General features: G+C 32.6%; 1 protein-coding gene across 2 annotated transcripts in view; it reads right to left on the reverse strand.

The window, feature by feature from the left end:
- The window catches only part of SCN1A (sodium voltage-gated channel alpha subunit 1), a 142,484-nt gene that overhangs the window by 19,433 nt on the left and 107,472 nt on the right, over positions 1–15,579 (reverse strand). For both annotated transcript variants that reach the window (XM_054478114.1, XM_054478113.2), the window contains 4 exons: positions 7,019–7,139; positions 5,124–5,278; positions 3,469–3,642; positions 1,099–1,221 (listed from right to left, as the gene is read on the reverse strand). In XM_054478114.1, the coding sequence (XP_054334089.1) occupies positions 1,099–1,221; positions 3,469–3,642; positions 5,124–5,278; positions 7,019–7,139 (573 nt within the window). The remainder of the gene's footprint in view (positions 1–1,098; positions 1,222–3,468; positions 3,643–5,123; positions 5,279–7,018; positions 7,140–15,579) is intronic.

Consider the following 15,579-nt stretch of genomic DNA (forward strand, 5'->3'; position numbering starts at 1 on the left):
GACAAAGTTTTCATATATGTTAGGGAAATCGAAGACAAGTCCTACGTTCTTACAAAGTGACATTTATAATAAGATTTGAGAAGAGAACATAAGGCTATAAACAATCTACAAAGTGCAAATGGAAGTCTGCAATACAGCTTAGTTTCCATAAAAGTAACTAAACCTTAGGAGGTGAAAGAGCAATGTTTTCCTATTGGAATCACGCAATTCAGTGTTTTGTTTTGATAATAATTTTTTTTAAAAAAGCAGAACTAATTTTTTATATTATACATCTATAAACTAATGCTTTAAAAAAGGCATGGAAAATAGCAAGTCTATAATGGCAAAATTTCTAATCTGTTATGAATGATGGAAAATGATTACTGGGTCTTTAAAAAGGATAAAATAACATTTTGTGTGACTCTGACCAATAAGATGCAAGTTAAGGTTAATTTATAAATTACCTATAGTAATGAGTCAAAATTATATTTTCTGTTCATTATAAGTGTTTTACTTTATTGTTATAAAAATGATGTGGATTTGTATGTAATCTTTAAGTTAGTATTACTACTTTCATAAATTCAGTCAACACTTAATATCTAACCATCTAACCTTGAATATATTCAAATAATGCAAACTTTGGCATTATACAGACAAAAGTTTTAACAACTCCTTTCATTTTTTTCTTAACACTCATACTTAGGCACATGTGTGATTCACATTATTTTCAGGAAAACTCATTAAGTACAGTATATCATCACAAAGAATAAGTACCTGATATAGAATTTACTTTAGATTACTATTATATCATTACACATAGTACTTTAATAATGCATCTGCTTTTTTTTGTATATAGATTTGTAAGGAAACTCCCAAGATGGATTAGGAAATAAAGTCATTTAAATAAGCACAGCAGATAAATGATATTATATCATTTCAAGAGAGGCCTATTTCTCTTGCATATCACCTAGAAGTAAATATGCAACAGATAAAACAATAAAGTAGCAATTTTGCAAGAATTTGCCATTCCTTTTGCATGCATGGATTTTCCTTTTTCTAAATTTAATTTAGTTTAATTTTGGCTATATGCAATACTTCAGGTTCTTTCATTTTTCTTACCCTCATCCCTTCAAATCGAGATAAGGCTCTTAGAGGTCTCAGAGCTCTTAGTGTCCTGAGAGATTTGATGGCTCCAAGTTCTGAGTAACCCAAGGCATTTGCTGTTAAACTGACCAATGAAACCTGCACACACAAAAATAATAACAGTTAATAAATAGAATTATCATTCAATGTGTAGTTGCTATATAATACAACAAGTATAATTTTTGCTTATAATTATTCAGAAGATAAATGTTCAGACATTTTCATTAAACCTTTAAAAAATTAAATATTTTCAGTTTGATGTAAAGGATGTAACTTTTAGGACATTAATTAAAAGCTAGTTGAAAAAAATCCTTAAATGTCATATAATTTATCAACTGAATAATTAGAAAAAAAAGTAAAAGTTAGTAAAAGAAAAGAAGGAATCAAGGTGGAAAAAAATTCATTGGCTATTCTTCCTTTATTTTATTAAGTTGCTGTTGAATTTAAGGCTTTTCTTGTAGCTAGTTATAAAATACAAAAACTGCTGTTGTACTAAAAAAAGCAAGAAGTTTCTACCGTGCATCAGTATATTCAACTAATCATAATTGGTATTCTCAGAAATTAATGAACCACATCACTTTTGAAGGTGATATTTTGTCTTGGTAATACCTTGCATTTTCACTTGTTTATTCTTACATAAGTAACTTAGAAAGAAATTCCATTACAAAACTTCCTAAAAATTTTTTATACTAATTTATGGCTTCTGCCATGATATCTGGCCCCAAATGGCCAATGAATGAATATTTACCAAATACACACAGCAATAAATTTACTTCATTTGTATTCATTTGTAGGTAATATACATGACTAAAGGAAAAATCTTACGTATCTAATTCTCTAAATAAGGAATTTACCAAAACTTTGTATTCAAGGAAGATTACAATTTATTTGGCTAGAAAGAGGCTAGTATTGGACAATTCCACATATACTGGACACTATTTTTGTAAACTTTTCTTTTTTAAAATGTATTAATTGTATCATATTTAATATACTTCTTACATTATTTGAGATGTGCTGTAATTAGTCTTTTTATAGAGTGCTATACTGATCTTCATTAAAGAATTAGAACAGAATTATTGTTACAAACTACAAAATTCTCTATAAAATTATTTTCTTAAAATGTTTCAAAAATGACACTAAAAAACTTCCACCAAAAAGCTGATGTGTAATAAACATAATAGAAAAAAAACCTCAGGAAGTTTTAAAGGGTTAAATTACATTTAGATTTAAATTATAGTGTAAACAATTCTGAAATTGAAATATAATGTAACTTCTAATGCTTGAAACCTCAATATTAGAAACTTTCTCCCTTATTGATGTGATAAAGCAATTCTTCCTTTGAGATTTCTCTCAATTGGCTCATTTCACAGTAACATTGTTAAGTTTTTCAAATAGCTTAGCTTTGCCTTTGTTCAGAATCAAGGAGATATAATGCATGCATGATTCTTAGCTCAAGAAACACTTTCCACAAGAAACCCTCATAGTCTTGCTGGGTTAGTATCTTTTTTGGGGTAAAACTACTCAATATGAAGTCAGGATAGTTTTGCTATAGCTTTCTAAAGCTGAAACTTTGCCAACTTGATAATAGAAAACATGATGCTTAACTTTAACACATCTTGAAGTCAGTCACTTGTTTTCAGTAAATGCAGTATTAATCATTGGGGATACAAATTCTACAAAGGGCTGTTTGGGCTTGCCCTAGAATGTAAACTAGATTTACATTCTAGGAAAACTTTCACTGCTGCATAAAGTAGACTTATCTTTCCCTACACTCTGCATACCTTACTCCCTATAATGAAGTCATAATCCATATAATCTACTATTTAAATCTACTCTTTAAAAAGTTTGAGTAAATCAAAGAGAATTTTTTTAAATGACTGTAGCACCCAACAGTATCACTGTTTTTATTGATTGCCTTTAATACTGTACAAGTTTGGGGTCAAGAGTTTGGGGCCAAGGAACTAACTCAGTGGCACAAAGTCAACAAGTGATGGTCCTGGGATACAAACTTGAGTCTGTCTGACTCACAACATAAAGGATTTAAGCAACATACCTTTTAAGTTCCCTGTTTCACTACTTTCCCTACAAACTGCTGATGTGTTGTTTTTTCTTTAGCTTTCTCAGATAACTAGAGAACTACCGTAGATTCCATCCCCCAATGCTATTTTAAATCAGAATTAAATTAGCCCTTGTCTTTCAGAAACGACACTCTCATTGAGTATATGCGTTTAGTGGTTATTATAGTCTGTCAACATAACATAGTGGTCTGAGACTCACTATTGAAGAATTTGAATATACATAAGACAAGCTACCTTGAACAGAGACAAAAATAGGAATGATACCTACATCAACAATTAAGAAGTCCAGCCAACACCAGGCATTGGTGAAATATGTTTGATAGCCATATGCCACCCATTTTAGAAGCATTTCCAGAATGAAAATGTAAGTGAAAACCTTGTCAGCATATTCCAACATCGTCTTAATCGTCTTTCGCTGATCAATATATATATCTTCAAATGCCTATAAAGAAAATGTTACACATTATTAGCTTTCAAAAATAATTATACTCTATAAGCTATTTTAAAAATCTAATCATATATGCATATGACATTTCATTGGAATAGGAGGGCAGAGAAACAGTAGTTACTGTTACTTTTTTTTTTTCCTCTCAAATGTCTTTTACTTATTTGAGACTATTGGTGAAATAAATAGGGGAAAGACTATTGGTGGAAGAAAAAGAAAAGTATGATTCCAATGAATTAATTTGACTTAGCAAATAGTTCCTGATGTTGTATCCTGATGTGGCCATCCCAACTTGAAGTTATATATTCCTTTTGTTTCATTTATTTTGCTTCCTTCTATTGGCTTTTTTTTTTTTTTTTTTTTTGCTATAGAAAGGAGGTTGAAGAAATAATGAAAGCTTATGCTTTTGTAAAGCAGAAATTGTGATTGATCTTCGCAGTCTCCAATTTGACTAAATAGTTGGGTTCATCTGCTTTTTTGTTGTTGTTTGTTACTTTTTAATAGTTTGTTTCTCAACAGACATACAGCGTGACAATGATTAAATGAAATTACTTTTCATTTAGATTCTAATATATATTCTTCTATTATGAACCTCTTGATGTTTCACTTCTAAGTATGCATTCCTTTCAACGGTGAAAGACTTCTAAAGTAGCATGTAGAAAATATTTCTTTCTTCAGAAAAATTACAGGTAAATATATGTCTGTGTTAGAATTATAAAAAGTTAAAGAAACTAGTAACACAGTTGCATTTCAATCAGGCAAACTCTGTTTCTCTCTCTTTCTCTCTCTTTTTCTATCTATGGTATTTCCTTTGTGTTAGTGTTTCCCTAAAATGCTATCTGTATGTTTTATTTATATTTTTATAAATAATTTTCCTATAACAATAAATTTATTCTGATGAAATGAACACGTTGTTATAAAGATAAACCCATCCTTAAATGAATCTCTTGGGCATGCTGCCCAATATTTATTGTTACCAACTTTCATTATTTCCTGAGTAGCACAAAAATAGTGAGCACACAATTGGAAAAAGACAGAGAAGTGGTCCCTAAGGACTTACTACTGTTCATCAAGAGATAATAATAATAAATACTATTTAGAAACAAAATTTATCAGAACTCAGAGAATATATATTCCCATCCCAGGGCTTCCAATAACTTTTTTTTTATTAAATAATTAGTAATTGAATATTCACGTCCTTTGGTGTTAATGAATAAGCTGAAGGGCTACACTTTCTGGGCTATTTAATAATAAGCAAAAATTAATTATTAGCTTCTTAAAATTATATTTACATACATAGTAAAAGTAAATCCAGAAATACAGAGTTATAGAGTAAATCTATAGTCTAGAAGATACAAGGTGGGATAATTAAAAATGCATTGGATACTAAGACAATGAAACAGAAAGGATTAATAAGTCATCAGTATTAGAATGTTCTAAAAATTAGTGCTGTATCACCTTTTCTTAATCTCACTCACCAGAGCACCACTACTAAGGAGAATCATGAAAACAATGAAGGTCTCAAACCAGTTATGTTCAACTATTCGGAAACACGTCCTTCTCAGGTTCCACCATTGTTTTCCTCTGCCTTCTTCCACATTGATTTGACAACACTTGAATCTTTGTACACAGCCTGCAGAAATAGTGTTGAAATAAAAGTAGATAAAATATCTCTGCTTCCATAATATCCTTTAGCAATGTCCTTGTCTTGTCTTTTTATTACTATGCTCATCTTTATCTTGCTAGCATAGCTCTCTAAGCCTAGAATAGTAAGAGCACATTCATTAGCTGTGTGAAGTTGTGGAAACATTCAGCCTCTTTAAATGGTGCCCTAGCAGACAGTATTTGCTTTGTCTGCCTCACAGTGTTATTGTCCAAGAGAAACTTTGTAAATTACAAATAAATGTGAGATAGCTTTTCCTTGTACCATATCATCCTGTTGCACTCTGTTGAAGTCACTCCAGAAAAGAACTTTAAATTGGACATTAATAATGATAAGCAGAAAACTTCCCTTTTATAAAGGATATAGAGTAAAAATGTAGATCTCTTTCAACAATGCTGCATTTGTTACCATTTAGGATTTTTTGTGATGTGCCTAGAAGGTCTTATGTAATTTGCATAATTAATTTAGTTCACTAAAATCTAATTTGTATGGTTTGGCTTTGACTTGTCATTGCCTTCCTCACACACTGCTTTCACTTAGTCTAAATGAAATCAACAGGTACTTCTGAGTACCATTGTAAGCACACACAAAAAGGCATAGAACATGTACCTTACTCCCAAGAACCTTAACCAAAAAAAATCTGGTTTAAAAAAAAAAAAAGGTATAAATACAGGATCCCTGCTCCAAGGCAAAAAAAAAAAAAAAAAAAAAAAAGAAAAAAAAGGAAGGAAAGATACGTTTGAAGAAAAAGGAGAAAGGGAATGAAAAAAGGAGGGAAAGATACGTTTGAAGAAAAAGGAGAAAGGGAATGAATGGAGAAAAAGAGGAAGAAAAGAAGGGAAGGAGGAAAGAAGGAACTAAGGAGTGAAGGAATGGAGGAAAAAAAGAGAAAAAAGATAGTAAAGCAACATATAACAGTTCAAAAAGAAAGAGTTTTCGTAGGATAATATATGTTCTCAGGTAAATTAAATGGAAATATTTGTTACAGCCATTCAGAGGAACAAGCTGCTGTTCCACCATGGTCAGATGAGGGTAATTTTGAAAAGGACATTAAGTGACATGCATGATTTGTATAGGGAATAGAAGAAGACTGAAGGTATACTAGGCCTATGAAAAAATAACATCAAATAGAAAGTATGCATATTTCCAAACTTCAAATTCCCAGGGATATCAGACCACAGGAAATATTAGTTGTAGGAAAAACATCTCTCTTCTATCTATTGTCCATACTGCACCAGGCTCAACTAGTGACTGTTTAGGTATAGAGTTTCAAGGGCAGTATTTATTCCCCATTTCATCCAACAATTATTGGAAACTGATGTTTTTATTAAAGAAACACAATTTAGCACTAGCAATCCATTTAGTTTTAGCAGTCAGAAAGTTACTTTTTAGGCAAATTCTGTGTAGGATCATTTTCACTAGTGTCTAAGATGCCAACTTATTGTGAAATCACTACTTAATTTAAAAATAGAAGTTTTGATGGTATTAAAACATTTTTCCTCCATGTTCTTAATCTCTTCCACATATTGGGCAGATATAATCAAAGCACAACACTAGACTTTAAGTATTTTGTCTGTCAGCATATTAGAGGTAATTGAATTATATCTATTACAAAGTGCCATTTTATTATATGTGATTTATTTTAGCTGACCAACAGCTAAACAAGCTGCACTCCAAATGAAAGATTAACATTAGGATTCTTTTCTTTACCTTCAGTGAAACAAGCTTCCGGTTCAAGGGTTTCTTCAGGTTCCACTACGGGCTGTTCTTCTGCAGGTGCGCCGATGTCCACAGTGCTACCTTCTGATGAGCTACTGCTTTCATTCAGTTTCTGTAAGTGAGATGGACATAGAAAGTAAAGTCCTTTAATTTTGGTAATAAATTGCCTGTCAAGAAAGGATTATTACTATGAATTTGTTTTTTATTCTTCTTGAGGTAGAGATATTTTTAGAGAAAGAGATTGAATAAGAGGAAGAAATAAGAAAATCATTGTCTATGCTAACCCTTTTACCATAATTCACAATGTAAACATGAAATCAGATTGCTATGTTATGAGGTTACAAAAGGCCATCAGTCACATGTACTGAGCAAAACACTGCCCTGTGGATTAGAGAATCAAGGGACAGAGGGAAGAGAAAAGGGAGGAAGAGAAAAGGGAGGAAGAGAAAGGGAAAAGGAACAGGAGAGTAAGGGAAAAGGAACAGGAGAGAAAGAGAAACCTTACCTTAGAAGAAAATAATGTCGTTAGGTTATTCTGCAGTTTAATGTTTGACTTTACATATTTCTTTAACAATGTCTTACCTGTGTGTACAAATACTACCTGTTATTTTCACTCATGTTACTAAGATTCATGGTTAAGGTGTTCAGAGTTATTTACTATAAACGTGCTCGTTTGGAGAGAAATTGTTATAAAATGTCAAAAATTACATCAATAAACAATCTTAGAGATATTAAATAGACATCTTCAATTTCTGGCAAATATTTTAGAGCCTGAAGTGTTGTAAAATGAGATAAATACTGTGTGGGAAAATTCAGTTTCCTCTGACAAATCATGTTTATGTTAATATGCCATGTGAAGCTGAAAGAACAAAATCTAGTTAAACAACAACAACAATAACAATATCCTTCATATTTTGACAATAGTGATGGGATACACATTTCTCTTTCTAGAGTTTCGGAAGACAAAGATGGCAGAGATAATAGAAAAGATTAACTAACATATTAAGATAGGAAAAACTCATGACACTCTTTCTGAAGACCAGCAAACTGGCTTATAAGTTTTTGGCAAGTGTAATTAATTCATTAATTTATTCAACTAATATTTTTTGAACACCAACAATATGCTACCAGCTGAGTATTCACTGATAACTGAAATATCTATTATCCTTATTGGAGTATCAAATCTAGTACAGTATTTTCCAAACTTTAGGCTTATGTAGACCCAACAATAGGCATTTAAGTGCACACAGCAACAAGCCATTCAACCCGTTATCGCAATATTGTAAATAGTAAAAATTAAACACAATATTAAAATTATTAATATGAATTTCACATACATAGGAGAGTGTTGATATTTCAGAAAAAGTTTCACCAAAATATTTGTATTTGCTTGAAGGATAGCTTATATGTCTGGGTCCATATCTAGTTGCCTTCTTTCCTTTCCTTTTAATTTCTTAAAATAGAAAAACTTACCTGACAATTACAGAAAATTAGGACCTATAATGGCATGTAGCTCTGTCATAGCTCTGTGAATTCAGGTTGAAGATGATCGTTGAAATTACAAAATATTTCTCACTGAAGACTAATTTCAACATTCTAACACATATTAAACAGGCCTGCATACTATGCTCAGAAGCTGAAAAGTTGATTGTTCAACATGATAGACAGTAGTAAATAGATTATAATCTACTTTTGGGTTGCATTTAGCTTTGACTATCTTTGTGTTCTGTTCTAGCATTTGCACTGAATTAAAAACATATCCAGGAATAAGTCATTGGTTTCTTCCTCTGACAAACGAAGAGAATCACCTAGTGGCAGGCGTTAGTCACATTCTCAATCAAACTACTCATAACATCACATGATCTTCTGAAGAAATTCTTATGTCTTATCCTCAACATTACACAGATTCATCATTTGGCCATAAAGTGATAGGCCTAGGCTGAGACTTGTCACTTCAACAAGTGCCTTCATATTTTAAAAATGACCTTGATTGGCACTATCCGGGACATAATGAAATTCATTACATATTTTATAAAAAACATGTGAGCAACATTTCATCACCCATTGTTCTTCACTGTAGAAAAGCAAATGCCCATTCTTCATGAAACAATTAGAGAATGGAATTTGAGAATTTTAACAATTTTCACCAAAATTAATTAAGAACTAGAAAGGATATTATTTCCTGTGAATAAATTTGTGTGGAGAGGCATTCAGGTACAAAGAATTATAATAGCAAATCTACCTTCTATATATATAACTGTTATCTGCTAGGTCTGATCCCCACATAGTTTTCCAGTCTATATCAAGACTCACAAAATAATAGAATATTAGCATAGAAATCTACTCTTCATCAGTATAGGTTGTCAGTAATAAGCAGAACAAAAAGTTGCTGAGTAATTAATCTTCATGTAAGTGCCACACATAAATGACTGATTCTTTGCACATAAGTGTTTTATCCAATTGTAAGGTGAATTAGATCCTGGCATGAACATGTGCATAAAAATTGTTCTTCCTTGATTACAATGGTTATTGCATGATATTAAAGTATACTGATACAGTGATAATAAAGTATTGCCAATAACTAGTTTTGCTTTCTTACCAACCATATTTGTTTTCTTATGAGGAATACTACTTTTAATGATACCTCTGAAGCATTGATTTTTATTCTGCCTTTAAGTGAAACCACTTATTCATTTTATGAATTAAAGCATTGTTTTTTACTTTTTCTAAGACAAAGACTTATCTGACTTACCTAAGTTGTGACTATTTTCTGTGAAAATTACAAGAACCGAAAAGACCTTATGTTACTTTTTGACACATTTTCAAAATGGCATTCTCTGAAGAAGACAAATAGATCAACAGTTCAATAAGCTTTAATATTCAGATATTTATCTTATATTTCTTATTTAGACATTTATTTTTAGGATGCTTACCTAAGATGGTCACTCTTACAGAATTACTTTTTAAAAATACATGTATACTTATAGTTTTTCTGATGTTTTTGCATTAGAGTCTCAATTCACAAAAAAAGCTGAGTTTTAAGTTTATATGATTTCCATTCCTATTTTATCACTTTGAGTTACTCAACCAAGATAGTGTAATGATGATGTAACACAATACGAGAATAACATCAAAATGGAAAATTGAACAGTGTAAGAGTTGGCATGCAATTGGACATACACGAACTCTACCCTGTCTACTAAATGTTAGGAAAGTAAAAGTTACTACTAATTTTAAGTACATGAGCAAGTGCTTGTAAGTACTCACAGTACATTGGTAACTCTAGAAGAATGTAGTGGATATTAATAACATAAGATTGTATGAACTGTATGATTGTATGAACATTACAAGATAATATGAACTCTAAATTAGCTTATATTTAAAATATGTTAAATGTTTCTGAATAACTTTGCTATTTCATGAGGACTACTTTATAAACAAACTGGGACCATGGGTGGGCTATAGATCCAGGAATTGGTGAATAGTGTTACTTCTCCAAATTGTAAAACATTAATGGCAAAGCCAAAGATAGTCACAATGGATGGATACGATATACTTCTAAGTGTGCTTTCTTTTTTTAATGCATAGATCCTGGAGTCACTCCATATTTCAGAAATTTTAAGGTGATTTAAAAGATGATCAAATGCCCTTATTAGCATTCCATTGGAATATCTGCACTTGGAAAGTTCACAGGTCTAGACAAGTGATCGTCTACATGTTTACAAATTAATTTTAAAACATTTTTTAAGCAATATAAGTATGTTCTACAGTCTGTCTGAACTACTGTAGGAAAGTGGAGGTGTGCCTAATAATACTCAAATTTAGTATGCTCTCAATCTAAGTAATGACTTTTTAAACAGTCTTAAACATACTTCTTTAACCAAATTCCTGATTCTGCAATATCACTCTTTCAGCACCCAGACTCAAATTTTTTTTTTTACTTTTACTTATTTCAAACATTGGCAGTAATCAAAAGTCAGTTTTCCTTGTTTTATCTCTGAAATAACTATTTGCTCAGCCAGATTCCAAATTCCTATGAAATTTCTGTTTATTCTTGTTACCTTTTCTTTGTTTAACTATAAATAAAAATGGCCATCCTCATTCTAGCCTCATGTGACTTAGACCTTTGTGGTCCACAAAGCTTAGTTTATGTATGGTGAATGACTAACAAACATTTGGTGAATGAGTGAATAGATGAATACCTCTGTTTCAGATATTAGTGATGGATGAAGTTTTTGTTTTCAACTTAGAGTTCCAACCAAATCTTCCAAATTTGTCTTTCACAGATAGAAGCTGTATGTTAATCAAGGCGAACTTCTTTTTTTGTTGTTGAAATGGAGTCTCACTCTGTCGTCCAGGCTGGAGTGCAGTGGTGCAATCTCGGCTCACTGCAAGCTCCGCCTCCTGGGCTCATGCCACTCTCCTGCCTCAGCCTCCCAAGTAGCTGGGACTACAGGCGCCCACCACCATGCCCGGCTAATTTTTTGTATTTTTAGTAGAGACAGGGTTTCACTGTGTTAGCCAGGATGGTCTCGATCTCCTGATCTTGTGATCCACCCGTCTTGGCCTCCCAAAGTGCTGGGATTACAGGCGTGATCCACCGCGCCCGGCCCAAGGTGAACTTCTTAATGTTCTCTGACTTTTTGTCATAGTGATTTTTCCTCCCATCATTGTGGAAGAGTAATAATTGCTCTCTTATTTAAACCCCTTTCAACACTTTACAGGCACTACTTTGGGCACATATTGCTTTTTTATTATAACTTCTCTTCATTCTAATGGACTTACAAAATTAATGACACTTGCAGTTTTCTCAGTAAAATACAATAACTGATGACCTTGATGTGTAAAAATTGCTCAGGTAGTTGGCTACTGCCTAGGATATCTGCACATTTCTCTTTTCACCAGCTGAATAGTATGCTTATCAAGAATAAGTTATGTTTATTTTCAAATCAACTTACACTATTCTAAAATACTGTAAGTGTGTAATTTAATCTTGTAGAATTTGAAAAATGCATTTAAAAAGTGTTGTTGTATTTATAAAAACTTAGCCAGAATCATTGAATAAATGTAATACAGGTAAATCCCCCACATGGATACATGTACATTAAAAAACCATAAAATTAGGTGTGAATAATTACTTTTTAAATAGTTACAAATATAAATTTCTGGGAAGATACTAAATTCAGGTTGCTTTATATGATTCGTTAAGATATTTGTCTTCTGGGGGAAAAAAAACTAAACAGAAATAATAGATGATGAATTACAAGTGCAGCTCATGCTAAAGCATTGGTGTAGCACTCCAAACAATGAACCCATGCTAGAACAAGGCACCTAAAGTGACATTTTTATATGTCATTTTTATTTTGTAAATAAATGGAGCAGTTGAATGTTTGGGATCCAGAGAAGTGTATACATCTTTCAGGAACAATATATGATTAAAAATTAGATTTAAAAAATGGTATTCATATTTGGCTTAAGCTCTACTTCCCAAGTCAGCATTTTGCAAAGGGAGGCTGGTAAGCCACATCATGGCTAACCCTTATGATAGACCCTGATTCTCATAATAGTAAGAAGAATTTTCCCCTACTTTCAAATCATAATAACATCAGAAAAAGTGACATGTGACTATTAGAAAGATTAAACACTAAGCAATGGGGCTTATGTCAATGAATTACTCTAGATAAATTATGATAACCTGAGAGAAGTGTTAGTGCTTTTTCTAGAAATTTATATATAATGTAAATAAATGAGCATTCGTGTAAGAAAGGAAAGAAAAACAAACAAAATAAAATAAGTTCACAAGTGACTGAACTAAACTGTTTTTAGCCAAAGCATGGGGAACAACAAGAGTTTTGATTGGCATGTTAAATAAGGAATACAATACAGAAATTAAAATTAAATTAAACAAATAGTAAAGCTTTTACATAGTCAATAGATTAAAATAAATAAAAACATTAATATAAAAGTCATCCAGACCTTCTCAAAGATGATAGTAAGTTTATAAAAACAAGAAAGGCATTAAGCTTAAACACATAATTTGTATAAATTATTTCTAAAATGCTATATGCTTAGTCTTTAATGTACTTTAGAACTTAGAGAAAGTCTATCATCTGCAGATAATAAATTGTACAGCTAAATTTCAATCAACAATTATACCAACATTCAGTATGTATGTTGCAATGAAAGGCATCTGTCCTACTAATATTACAGAAGAGGTGTTTCCAGCCAATGTTTTCCAGAGATCTCACTCCAGCCTTAAGTGGCTAAAGGCTTTAATTCGAGCAGGGAAGTTCCACTTTCATCTAATTTATGCATGATACATGAAAAAATTTGATTAAAATATTATTTAAAAGATTGGAAAACTCCCTATAGTCCCAACTACTTGAGAGGCTGAGGCAGGAGAATTGCTTGAACTTACAAGTTTGGGAACAATTTCAGCATTATAGCTGGATCCCATTTCTAAAATAAATAAATACATAAATGAAAATTTAAAAAATTTTGAAAATGTATAGGAAAGCCATAATTGAATCAAAATTTGGGGAAATGCATACCCAAATTTAAAAAGAGGATATTAAATGAAAGAAAAAATATGTGTGGTGAATATAGGGGAAACTATGTGGAATTTAGTATCATGAATTTCAGTGGAAAAAAGGTGATAAAATGAAAAAAATCTGCAAGATTTAGCAATTTCAGATGAAACAACTTGGCACTAAGCTAATGCAAAGAGCCATTATTTTAAAAAGGCTCTTAAAGTTTAGAATTTGTCACCAACACCACTAGTAACTGGGTGGGGGGTGGGGTTATACCAAGTGAAGAGACAGTATCTTTGTAGGTATTTAAAAAGTTATTTCAGGGGTTTAATCTATAAACTTGAAGAAGAATTGACAGTATGTTGAATGACATGTAAGAATCTCTTCTTTATGTCTGCAAACATGCTTTCTTCATGACAGTCTGTAGTAAGCAGAATTCTAAGATGGTCTCCAAAATTTCTGGCCACTGTTGTCATGCCGTTGTATAATCCCCTGCCCTTATGTATGGGCAGGACCTGTGACTTGTTTCTAGCCAATACAATGTGGCAAAAGTAATGGGATGTCACTCTGGTGATCATGTCACACTGAATCATTTTAGAAAAGTTATAATGTTTTCTTTTTTCTCCAAGAAATAAATAATTAGTAGTTCTGACTTTTTAATGCTAAGTACCAACAACCAGGCTTACAGAAGCAGCAAAATGTGAAAGCTTTGCTACGTGAAAACATATACTACCAATCAGGTAAACTTGACAAATTATACTCAGGTGTTTTGCTAGAAGCTGAGAGGGGTTGGAATTGAACATGACCTCAGAAAACTACAATATTCAGATTGGTAAAGTAGACCTGGATAGTATAATTGTTTTGGCAAAAAACACACAATAGGTTAAAAAAAAAAACACTAGTATGCAAAATTCTCGACTTTAAACCTCTTTTTAAATTGAACATGGTGCCTCTATGAATATTTTATAACTATACCTCATAACAATAAGTATGCATATTGGTCATTTCATTTGCATATATGCAGAATATGTGCATACATTATCATGTGGTAAAATGATCCATATACGGAGTAAGTAGATGATATAAATTACTTTATACAGCCACTGTCACTCACCATTTCTGAACTGACTATTCCAAGAACTTTCAAAACAAGTGATGGCCTCCAGTGGAGCCAACAACCTTATTTTTTCACCCTTCTCCTGGCCCAGGCCCCAGGAGTGGAAAGAAAGCCACCAACAATGAATTGGAAAGAAACCCAGACCTGGTTTGACCTCTCACTTTCTGTGTGGCTTTGCTCAAATAATTCTTCCTTTAGCCCATTTTTTTTAATATGTAAGATGAAGAGATGATCTTTAAAGTTCCAGCTTTAATTTTCTATGACTTTGTAGTGTTTCAGAATTTGAAATGATACATTTGGACAGTCTTAAATCCAAGAGAGATGTGAAGTGAGGACTGATGAGAAGGTGATGAGGGAGCAAACCTGGACTCAGGAGGAGAAAAGGATGAGGAAGTTCAGAGTGGGTATGGCTGCTGGGCCTGCACAGTCTGGGTAACATGCTGGGACTGTGGCTAAAAAAGTCCTGTGATCAGCCTGGTCAACATAGTGAGATCCTGCTGTCCCTACTAAAAAAAAGAAAGAAAAAAAATGGTGATTTTTTTTGATATGGAGTTTCGCTCTTGTTGCTCAGGCTGGAGTGCAATGGCGTAATCTCAGCTCACTGTGACCTCTGCCTCCTGGGCTCAAGTGATTCCCCTGCCTCAGCCTCCCAAGTAGCTGGGATTACAGGTGCCCGCCACCATGCCTGGCTAATTATTTATATTTTTAGTAAAGACAGGGTTTCACCATGTTGGACAGGCTGGTCTCGAACTCCTGACCTCAGGTGATCCACCTACCTCGGCCTCCCAGAGTGCTGGGATTACAGCATGAGACACCACGCTTGGCCAAAAATTTTTTTAAATAGCTGGATGTGGTGGTGCATGCTACTTTGGAGGCTGAGGTGGGAGGATGGCTTGAGCCCAGGA

The sequence above is a fragment of the Pongo pygmaeus genome, chromosome 11 (assembly GCF_028885625.2).
Source record: "Pongo pygmaeus isolate AG05252 chromosome 11, NHGRI_mPonPyg2-v2.0_pri, whole genome shotgun sequence".
In the NCBI taxonomy this organism is placed as follows: Eukaryota; Metazoa; Chordata; class Mammalia; order Primates; family Hominidae; genus Pongo; species Pongo pygmaeus.